Source organism: Centroberyx affinis, unplaced genomic scaffold (genome assembly GCF_046629955.1).
Source record: "Centroberyx affinis isolate AG114_WGS23_722 - 3 ecotype Tasmania unplaced genomic scaffold, CSIRO-AGI_Caff_v1 ptg000108l_1, whole genome shotgun sequence".
NCBI lineage: Eukaryota > Metazoa > Chordata > Actinopteri > Beryciformes > Berycidae > Centroberyx > Centroberyx affinis.
The window spans coordinates 297,565-309,267 of NW_027278810.1; the positions used below are offsets into that span (position 1 = coordinate 297,565).

Sequence of the window (11,703 nt, forward strand, 5' to 3'; positions counted from 1 at the left end):
TTAGTGATACATTTGATGTTATTTTAAGTCAAACTATATCAGCAACGTCTTGTAGACAAGAGTGCTACTGTAGCATTTTTTTTTCTTCTTTTTTGCCATGTATATTCCATGTTATACGGTAAGACTATTGTAGTCCACAGAAGAGGTGAAAAAGAAGGAAGTAGTCCAGGATTGTATCAGTTGTCGCTACCGACAAGAATGGCGCTTCGGGCATTCGGGAGTCGTTTGTCGCACTTTCAATGGGCTTATTTAAAGGTATTTCGGCTCATTTTATGGAAATATACGTCTAGACTCTAACCATCACTTTATCCACTCGCACTAAACGCAAACAGGACTGAAATGGCAGCTCAAATGGAGATTGACTTGCTAGTCTATACTCCCAATCATTTGTAAATGTATGAATTGCTGACGTAGAAGAGATACATGCCATAATATATTTAAACCCATGTTGTTATGCTACAGATTTGTTGAGTAATCTTGAATGTTCAGTAGCTACGCCATACCGTATTTACCTGAGGACGACTCAAACCACATGCAATGCCCAAATTTACCACACAGTGACGCTGTGACTGCACAATTAGGCCTATATTGCAATGTAATTAATCCCTCACAATCTTGGCCTTCATTTTGTGGGCATTGTAGTTTTTGCTTACCTTTAACTGCTTGTTTCGCCTCTTGTAGCCTCTCTCCAGTCAAACACCAGCAGTGTTCAGATTCAAGAGCAGCTGTCCAGTTGAAGTGACTCACCTGGACCACCTGGTCCTGACAGTGAGAAGTGTGCCAGACACCATCAAGTTTTACTCCTCGGTGCTCGGCATGGAGGTGGTCACTTTCAAGGTATGCCCAGACTGCAGTACGTATAAGGGATTATATCAGGGTTTGGCGTCAATTCATGAATGAACTCATAAATTCAAATTCAACGGAGGAACTGGAATTGGAAAAAAACTACAGGAAGCACATTGAAATGGAATTGCAGGAAGTTGAATTTTAATTCAATGAAATTCTGTGAAATTCCATGTTTCTTTTGTTTTTTTCTTACCACATATCTGAGATTGCATGTATTGTTATATATTATCAATACTGAATATCATAAAATGTTAAAGGTTCCTTTCAGGTGGTATTTGATGCATGACGATTGAGTGACAATTTGATTTGTTTAACTGTGATTGATTCATAATGTTTGATTTATAATGTTTAAGCAAGTCAAGTCAACCTCTCTCAGAATTGGAACTTAATGGAATTTAACGGAATTCAATTCTGTTTCCTGTCATTCCAATTCAATTCCAATTCTGTGCCCTTAGAGCTGAATACAATTCCAACCCCAGGAATTGAACTGGAATTTACCATGCATTCTCAATTCAATTCTTAAATCGCCCCAACCCTGGGGTATATGTGCATATTTACATATAAAAGGAACTGTACAGCTGAACTGTATTTACAGGTGAAATACTGTATCTCTCCCTTGGACTCAGAGAATATCCACTAGATGGCAGTCTTTGATTATTTTGCCAGCAGAAAGTAAGCCTCTCAGTCCAGCCATTTACATGGGCCTTTAGCTGTCTGACACCTCCAGCTCACCCACATGCCATCTCTGCCTCACTAAGGGGAACCGTAAGGCTCTGGGTTTTGGGCAGCAGAAGTTTAACCTCCACCAGGCGGGTCAGGAGTTTGAGCCTAAAGCCAGGCGCCCGACCTCGGGCTCTGCAGACCTGTGCCTCATCACCAAGACCTCACTGGCTACTGTGGCTGCACACCTGAAGGTATTTCACCCACTGCATACACACTGTATTGTATTATTACTTGTATCTAATTTATATGATGGGTGTTGATGGGTGTTTTTTGAAATTGGGATTAGCAAGTGCCACTGAAACGCTCAGTATCAGTCAAGCAGCTTCTCTCCTCTCCTCTCTGCTCCTCTGCAGGTCTGTGGGGTAGAGATTGAGGAGGGTCCAGTGGAGCGAACTGGTGCTGTGGGGATGATCACCTCGCTGTACTTCCGGGATCCTGATCACAATCTCATCGAAGTGTCAAACTACAGCCAGTCAAAATCAGAAGGAACCTCTTAAAACCTCTTTGGCCTTGTTTGTGAATACATGGAAAATTTTAACTTCTCTGGAAAAGGTTTAGTCAGAGAGAGAGAATTATATCCAAATGCCTCGCTAACTCTGTCTAGTGGGCCCCTTTTGCACAATCAGTGTTTAAATTATGACTTTTCCAACAACACATGCACTAGTTTTAGACTGAGGTGGATAACATCAGCTGGCCATGCAGAGACCCTATTACTGTGTAATTTTGCTGACCAGTTGCTGCTATTTTAACTATGCATGTGAAAAGAAAATGAGTGTTTTCTGTAGAAATACTCCCAACTCAGCATTTGAGATGAAAAATTTTCCACACCAGAAGTTCAAATGTAAATGGAGCTCACACAGTCAATGAGTGCTTTGAAAGAATATTGAAGAGAACAGTTATATGTAATATCACTGATTCAGCCGAAAATGTTCAAAATGAAAAGGCCTGTTATTTAATTATTTTTCCCTGCTCTTTAGATTATGTGGTGAAAATGTCTCAGCACTTTGTTGTTAATGTTTTTGCGTGAGTGTTATTGAAATACACACACACACCCTATGCAATTTCAATAAATATTTTGCTACTGTTTTTGTTTTGTAGTAGTTTTTCACATGGCAGTTCTTTTTGTATGAAATCTTTCTCAAATTTGAATAGATAAAATACTTTCAAAGACTCATGACCATTCTTCATCATGTTATCAGGAATTTAGTGAGAAAATAAAAGCCATCATCATCATCATCATCATCAATCATCATCAATTTATAGGCCAAGGACAGTAAATCTATAGATCTGTTCTCTTAGTTTCACTGAGGCAGAGATATTATGATTACTTATCTTACTTAGAGTTTCATAGTAGATACTGTCACAGACAAGGACAAGAGGACTTCATGTGTTGCCAAGGGACAGGGCAAGACTTGCAATCGACAGTATCAAAATTCAATATCTATGTTGAATGTATGCATTCTGAGATGGGGTAGCTTGCATGCTCAAACATGCAATGTTTCCATAATGTTTCTGAAACTACCTGCTGCTGCCTGAAGACACATCCTGTCCAGCGCTACAAGAAGAAGAAAATGTGCTTTGAAATTGGTGGAGATTGTTATAATTGTTATAATTGGTGTGTAGAAAATCTCTGTGAAATAGAAATAGGAATTCTAGTCAGATTGCCTCATCAATGCTAGCAGTTACATAATTACAGTAAATAAAGATAGGGTATCAAACGTGTAAACTTAAAAGTGTTGATATGACCATTGAAAGGTGATGACATAACCTCAGGATTGGGAACAAAAGAAATGTCTTTTATTCATATCTTGCAATTGGAGTTAAAGACTGATAGTGTCCCCAAAGTTCACATTGTTTTGCTGTTTGGTGTTACCAAAATGATAAAGCATTATATTTGTGCAAGTCTAATCTCCAGTAATCCCCAGTATTTATTTACAATTTGGCTCCTTAGGTTACACGTATAAGACTCAATGTGTTAAGATTTCCTAGAGAGCGACATGCATAATCAAGGGTGGAGGTATCTAATTATATTTACTCATGTTACTGTAATTGAGTAGCTCTTTTGTATTTCTTAAAGTCAGTAATTTGTCTTTTATTTCAGCACGTTTTTACTGAAGTATATGTACTTAGCTACATTTTATATCACATCCATTACAGAGTACAGATTTTGTGGCTCTCCATAAGCAACAGAAACTGGACCATGTAACCTGGCGAACTGTGGAGCCGTTCACAGTGAATGATTAGTCAGCAAAGAAGAGAAGAGAAATCTGGCTTTACTTTGTGCATTTTATTTTGTAATTTCCAAATTTTCCAATTAAAAGAATCAAGTTTGAACTTTCAAACAAATTAAAAGAATCGAGTTTGAAATAGGATTTCTAGTCAGACATCAGATTGCCTAACATTTTCCCATCAATGCTAGCAGTTACATAATTGCAGTAAATAAAGATATGGTATCAAACATGTACATTTAAAAGTGTTGATATGATCACTGAAAGGTGATGACATAACAACCTCAGGATTGGGAACAAAAGAAATGTTTTAAAGACTGATAGTGTCCCCATAGTTCATATTGTTTTGCTGTTTGGTGTTACCAGCAAAAGATGATAAAGCAAAGATGTTGATATTAGTGCAAATTTAATCTCCAGTAATCCCCAGTATGTATTTATAAATTGGCTCCTTAGGTTACACGTGTAAAACTCAATGTGTTATCTCCTACAGAGTTACGCATAATCATGGCTGGACTTATCTATTTTTAGTTATATTTACTCACGTGTAATTGAGTAGTTGTGTACTTGTACTTTTTGTATTTTTTAAAGTATTTTTTTCAGTAATTTTACTTTTATTTCAGTACATTTTTACTGAAGTATTGTACATTTTAAATCATACAGTTTTAAATCATATTGCATATTTACAATTGTCCAGTTTCTATTGCTTATAGAGAAAACTCCATAAGCAATAGAAACTATTCAAACTATTCAAACTGTAAATTGTCCAGTTGTGGAGCCATTCACAGTGAATGGTGAGTCAGCAAAGAAGAGAAGAGAAATCTGGTTTTACTTTGTTTGTGAACTTTATTTTGTAAATTCCAAAATTTCCAGTTAAAAGAATCGAGTTTGAACTCTGTCCTCTCGTTCCTTCAGTTGTATTGGAAAGATCATGTAACAATGTTCTCTTTTCTAAAAAGTAACTATAACTTTTACAAGTATAAGCTACTTTTTACTTTTACTTAAGTATATTTTTACACCACTACTTTTACCTCTACTTAAGTAAAATATTAGCAAAGTTAACAATACTTCTAGCAGGACATTCTAGTACTAATTGCACCACTGCAAATAATGGACAGGGGAATTTCCCTGGATCAAAGTAAATATTTTCCAAAATGATATCAGCTATAAATGGGTTCAAGAAACTGGAAATGGAATACTTCCATGAGCTTTATATCCCTAATCATATTATTATATCCTGCCATAAAAATGCATCTATCACTGGACATGCCATGGGTTGGCTTTTATACTTTTATGATAAACTTAACCCAGTTCTTTTGCTGCTAGCAAGATTCAAGATTCAGAGTCACCATAGAGATTGCAATGTATTTGTGTGGATTTCTATTGTTAATGCACTGACAAAGAAACAGGATGGTAAAAACCTATAGGTGTGAGTTCTGTCCAGACGTATCACTGAAGTAATTTAAATGACAGACATTTTTTTATCCAGCCCATATTCCCCAATTCCCCATATTCATCACTTCTACTGAATGTTTCTGCAATATCCACAGATGAGGCAATTATCTGCCCTAGAAACAGACCTCATTGTCCCATATTGTTTCTTGCGTCAGCCCTCCTTTATGAATTCTCCCCCTCACTCACAATCAAACCACACACTGGCCTGTGTGTGTGCCGTTTACATCAGCTGGCGTCACACTCGTGATCCAGTTATTAGTCTGACCCATTTTGAAATGTGAGTGTGAAATAATATTACTCAGTGAAAAATGGGTTATCGGGTGTGTTATCAACACTCATGTGCAGACCACAGTCACACTGTCATGACAAGGAAAGGACATCATGACTCATGTAAAGAAACCTTAGCACTTGGGTTTCCCAACACGCGTCACATGCGACATGGTCATTGTGCACGGGAAGCCCATCCGTTATTACAATGTGTTCTTTATTCTTTGCCGTGGGAGGAGAAAAATTGGATACTGTACACCTGCAGCTCATGGTTATTGTGGGTGAATTGTTCCCCGTCTTTGTGGTGAGCTGAGTGTGTCCCACTACAAAGGATTTGTGGTCATGTTACACTTGAACCCTAACAGATCTCTTTAGCTGACCAGAAATTGAAGGTGTGGTCTTGTCTCTCTTCCGTGTTGGTCTGTGTTGTCACTGTGGGCTCTGTGTGACCATGTGCCTTTACTATTATTATTATCATTATTATTTATCATCACGCTGATTTTTTCTCCTCTCTTATTGTGCTTGTTTCCTTCTTTTGTTTTTTATTTTCCTCTGTGTGTGTTGTAAAGCACTTTGGATCAACTGTGTTGTGTGTAAAGTGCTATATAAATAAAGTTGAGTTGAGTCTCTTTCCTCTTCATTGTCTAACACTATGCTTGACCGTAAGGATCTTGCCTGTACATCATGGCTAAGGGAAGACTTGACATAATTCAGCTTGCTTATTATCATTTTGAGGTAGCAGACCATTTCTTTTCACACTGTTGATATCACCATGTAGTTTTACAGCTTTGCAGGCAGAAGCTAATTTCTTTCCTGTGAATGGAACGACGGCAGCGATACCTTGGCAAAGTGCAGTTTATTTCCCAACATTCATAAAACCCCCTTTAGTTATTTATTAATATGAACTGGGCACTTTGCAAGGCACTTCTTTGTTGATTCAACTGTGCCCAGATGGGGCTGGACCAGGCTTGTAGACGTGTTGGTTTCCCCTTTGTGCCATGCAGGGCAGAGCTGGGCAGACACAAGGAACCGAGCCCTCATGCCTTCTGGACAGGTGCTCCATGACCTTCTATCCAGATTCATGGCCACATATTGACTCAAGAAATATTTCCCCTCAGACAGCAAGGACAGGGGAATGGAATGAGGAAACATCTCTCCTCTTCCCAACATTGCTCCACATTTAAAACACAGCATTTCAAATACTGGCCACTCGTTTTTGTTTGCACTGCAAACACTCAAGCAAGAAAACACCTGAGTTAAAGGTCTTGTATGCATAGCAATGACTTAGGACTTTATTGACTCAGGAATAACATCCTGTATGTACCTGTGTTTAAAAAAAAATTAATGAATAGTCAATGTAAAAGACACGAGAGGGGTTTGTGCTCAAGGTGAAAACAAGACCTATCTGGACTTCCCCTGGATTTGAAATGATTTACAGGCAGTGATGTACTTTGTGAGGCAGTGATATTGGCACCCCAGTGGTCACCCACATTTTGTGGACATCCACCCTTCCAGCAGGCTTCATTAGCTTTCTGTCTTTGCTGTTTGTGTTATTATAGATTCTGCATGCTCTCAGGTTGTGTTTATTATACACTTCTTGCTTTCATTCTTTGAATTTGACTACAAGCAATCAAAGTGTTGAGTGTTGAATTATTTGAGTAATTATAGAAGAGATGTGGGCCTTCATATAAAGACACAATATAATTTTCTCATACTGTTTTCCTCTATTTTAAAGTAAATTGCTCAGAAAGGTTAGGGTTCGTTTTCAGTGGTTTTATTTAGTAAAGAGAGCAAAAATCTTACAAGTCATTCATTGTTGCACATTTACAAGCATCCAGCACTTACATTGTACAAATGAACATTTTCACAATCCATTGTTAAGCCTTACATTATGAAGTACAGTATTTTGCAAATACTTAACATATATATAACTTTGATACTTCAAATCATTCAATATAACATAACGTAACATACTCACAGTATTGATTTCTTAGAAATTATACAAACAAAATCCCCTTAAAAGAGTACAATGACATGATTTAACATAGTATAACATAGGTAAACATGTACAATTGACAGGCTCAATGGAAATATCTGCTTTTTGCAGCAGAACTCTGTATTGTTGACAATGACATCTGGCAACAAAGACAGGAATGTGGAGCAGTAATATCTAAATTCTGTGTAGTTGTAGCTACAATTGTTTTGCTGTGGTCCATAGCTACACTTCAAGTGACACATCTATCAAGTGCAATTTGCTAATTGTTATACATCAAATGATACACTAGCATTATTATGGATAAATGTGTAATTTTAGACCTTTAAATTCATTATTATAACACCAAACACCAGCTTAAATTCCTGCTACATGCAAATGTATGAAGTGTAATTTTGATTTTGTGTTTCATTTTCCTTTTATGTACGATAATTATTGCTTTGTTGTTGTTATTGTGTATGTGTGTGAGGGTTCACTGCAGCTGTGAGAGAAGGGGTGCGCAGTCTCCGAGTCTGTCCAGCTCCTCCACCGCTCCGATCAGCCCTTCAACCTTCTCCGGGGGAAGCACCGCCCCTGCGTTGTTCCGGAACTTCTTCCTCAGGCTCTCATTGGTCAGCGGGTTGCGCCAGTGACCATAGAAGGTGTCACAGCGGCCCCTGAGCATGTCTCCCCCGACGAGCGTCACCTGGACTTCGCCGTACATGCGATCAAAGTTGGCCGGGTTGTCCTGGGGATGCTCCACGCGAACGCGGCTCAACAGAGCCAGCAGGTCGGGGCGCCTCAAGGCAGCAGGGGAGAAGGACTGCACTGTCACCTCCCCATCCAAGAGAGCGCTGCAGGCGTTGAACTGGAAGGAATGGCGTGCCTGGTGTTCAGACTCAGGGAAAGGTCTGTTGATGTACTTGGAGTGGGGGACTCTGAGCAGGATGTCCTGGACCTGGGCAGGGGAGATGGTGCCAGACTCAATCCCGACGAGAAGCTTATGGACAGAGGCTGCGGCGTCTGCCACCCAGTGCATCCCCAGGTGGGCGGGGAAGCGCTTGAAGCCCATGTCCTGCTCCTCTAGCAGGAAGACATGGCCCTCATCTTTGGGAGATTTCAGAGGTTGTGGCACGTAGTCTTCATAAAAGGCACTGAAGCCGGCCACCCCTGCCACCGCATCCAGGACCAGAGGACTGGCCTCGAGACCTCGGGAGGCCAGCAGAGCCGCCTCCAGCCCCAGCCGCGAAGCATTGCCGATGTGGAGGGGTTTGGACTGGGTGGCAGCATTAGCCATCGGGGCTCCAGACAGAGAAGCAGCGATGGCCAAGGCATGGCTGCACTGGGAGTGATCCAAAGACAACAGGCGGGCACAGGCTGCTGCACTTCCCATGGTGCCAACCACACTGGGAGGGTGGAACCTGGTGATGAGAAAGACAGAAACACAGAGAGGGACAGAGAGACCTTGGTCAGATGTTTTGGTACTATTTGCTCTTGTGACTAAAGGGGCGTTTTAACTGGGTGCACCAGCCGTCATTGTGGTGTTACAGCAGTGCTGCTGAGTAAATATGTCTGTTGTACCCGCAACTATTCTGTGACAGAGCTCTCTGTATGCAGAGACAGGAAAAAACAGATTTTTAGTCATCTCAGTATTTTCTCAAAAAGCAAATAAAGTAGTGGGTCATTTGACTTTGTGTAAACACCTGCCAAATGGAGCCGTCAGTGATATTCTTCTCCACATGGCTAATTGTGCTAACACTACCCACAGAGCCTCTGCTATCCCCGAGAGAACACACAATAACAAGCCTTTCACACCTCATTGACACCACTAAGAGACTTCGCTTTACACTGCACAGGCCTCCTTGTGAACTGGAGGGATCAGCAGAGTCAAATATGGATCTCCTTAAGGACTCATGGGGCTACTTTTTTAGACATGTCAAAGGCTTGCTCCTACATGTAGAATATAAACAGCTTTATGTCCATGGAATAGGCAATTAGAGACATTGGATCTAGACTATTGTGTGTAGGGCAAGCACACTCAAAAACATCTAAACTGAAAGCTAACTAACTTAGCTTCCTAACTTCCCTCTCCATTCACGCTCTGCGTTACTGACCTCTTGGGGATGTTGCAGGCCGCATTAGAGAACCGCATCAGTCGGCCCTGGATCTCGATGCCAACATTGAAAGCCAGCAGCAAGTCGGGACCACTGGGCTTAACGGGCATCATGTCACCAACAGCTAACAGAGCAGGAAGGACTGCGCCGGAGGGATGGGTGGCAGGGTGCCACGTATCGTCAAAGTCCATGGAGTGAGCCTGCAGCAAACAGACAACAACAAAATAATTATTATTAACAGTAGTAAAGAATTATTGATAATGTTGAAAATTGTGAGCAGTTTAGCATTAGTAGATTATAATGCAACCATCAACATCAAAGCCCTAGGGTAATGTGGAGTAGATGAGGTCAATTTGCACTAGCCCCTCCTGTGGCTGGCTAGTCAGGTTTCCCAAATTGTCTGGTGTTCACGGGACAAATGTGACACATTTGTTCCACTTATTTCTACTCACCGCCACTCCATTGACGAAGGCTGCGAGTGTCGGGGAGAGCCTGGTGCCCCTGCGTCCGTACACAGAGCTGATGTCATCAGGAGCATACATGTGCTGAGGGGAAAACACAAGGACAAAGACACATTAAATTCCAGTGTATAAAGTCAGACTTACCACACACACACACACACACACACAAAATGAACTTTACTCTGAAAAGATTGGGCACATCACTCTTCAGCTGGTGTAGGGTGAATAAGTGTCTTTGTAAGTCATAAGTCACTCAGGGAAATCCAGGGAAAAAGGTCATCAGACAGTGGGTTATGGAGAAAAAAAAACTGTCTGTGCTCAAGTTTTTATGACTAGATTCCCTTATCTTATCTGTCAGCATACAGCATTTGCACAGATTGGAGAGTAGGGTTTATATAAGGTCAGGCATTTGCTTTCATCAGTGTCAGAATATAATAAAAAGTTATTTGTTCTCCCCCCCTTTCCCTCCCTCTGTCTCACCTGGCAGTGCTGCAGGGCCAGTTCAAACACGTCGGTGGTGCTGCCGAGCAGGCCGACCCCGATGCTGTCCAGCACCATCCGCTTACTGCGGTGCAGCACGACGGAGGACAAGTGCTGGGGCTGCACCTCACTGATGAACCTCCCGAAGCTGCCTGTGACTGTGTCCTCAGGGGCCGGACGCTCCACGACTGCAGGAGACGAGGGACGATAGGTGGAGGAGCGCAGTGAGGAGAAAGAGGAAGTCATAAACAGAGTAATGGAATGAAGAAAATTAGGAGGAGTGGAATGTTTAAAAACTGTTTCAGTTCCAGTTTATTCATAAACAGGTGGAGTAGAAGTAAAGCGTCAACATTAGCTGTATGTATAGAGTTTGCCAATATTTACAATAAAAGCGCTGTTATCTTTATAGCTGAACCAGAGAGAAATATTTCTTTTATTCCATACAGTCTGTGTGACAGTGCAGCAACCACTGTCACACAGACTGTATGGAATAAAAGAAATCTTCTTAAGTATATCAAAAACTGAGTTTACCTTTCACTGCAGACTTGTGCACGCTCCTGATGGCACACACTGGTCTAATGGTTTTCTGTGGAACACAGAGCATAGAAAGTTGAATATATTTACTGACACTGATTGTAAAATGGTTTATTCTTTATACTTCATACTCTCACCATGAATCTGACAGAGTAAGTGATCAATTAGAGGCAGTGGACATGTGCAATGACTTTCTGCCTTTCTTCGTCAGACACACATCTTATTAAATCAGCCTTAGTGAATCTGCCTGTGTGCCTCTTGTGAAAGAGCCATTGTACAGGTGAGGTGGTGCTACTAGGTGTGGTAATGTGGTCAACATTAACCCAGAGCTCAGTGAAATTCCCCCCTAGAATTTAATCACAAAACCGTGTGACAAGTGTGACGTGTCTATTTTGTGATTTTACAGTTTTGTAATGAATCGTTCACTAGAGAGAATGGAAATTTTCTGCTCTAGAGATGCAGACAGTCAGTAGTTAGAGCTACAAGGAAAAACTCTGAGTCAAACAGAGGAATTTGTGCCCTTCATTGCAGTCACATCAGGGTGAAATGGATCCCTATTAATCTAACTGCAAAAGATATTCTGAAGCTTTACCTGTAGCTTGGAGATCATGGCTTCTCTGTGGTGT

At 40.9% G+C, this 11,703-nt stretch overlaps 2 protein-coding genes across 2 annotated transcripts; one reads left to right on the forward strand and one right to left on the reverse strand.

The window, feature by feature from the left end:
* The first annotated feature begins 141 nt into the window (after nucleotides 1-141).
* Nucleotides 142-2,653, forward strand: glod5 (glyoxalase domain containing 5). The gene is made up of 4 exons (XM_071525258.1): nucleotides 142-255; nucleotides 682-837; nucleotides 1,605-1,760; nucleotides 1,923-2,653. Exons 1-4 carry the CDS (start codon nucleotides 199-201, stop codon nucleotides 2,064-2,066), a joined length of 513 nt encoding a protein of 170 aa, XP_071381359.1. The 5' UTR covers nucleotides 142-198; the 3' UTR covers nucleotides 2,067-2,653.
* Nucleotides 2,654-7,403: 4,750 nt separating this feature from the next.
* Nucleotides 7,404-11,147, reverse strand: irg1l (immunoresponsive gene 1, like). The gene is made up of 5 exons (XM_071525402.1): nucleotides 11,075-11,147; nucleotides 10,544-10,731; nucleotides 10,055-10,147; nucleotides 9,603-9,802; nucleotides 7,404-8,909 (listed from the first exon to the last, which is right to left on the reverse strand). The coding sequence occupies exons 1-5, from the start codon at nucleotides 11,145-11,147 to the stop codon at nucleotides 7,982-7,984; spliced, it is 1,482 nt and encodes a 493-aa protein (XP_071381503.1). The 3' UTR covers nucleotides 7,404-7,981.
* Between the last annotated feature and the right edge of the window lie 556 nt (nucleotides 11,148-11,703).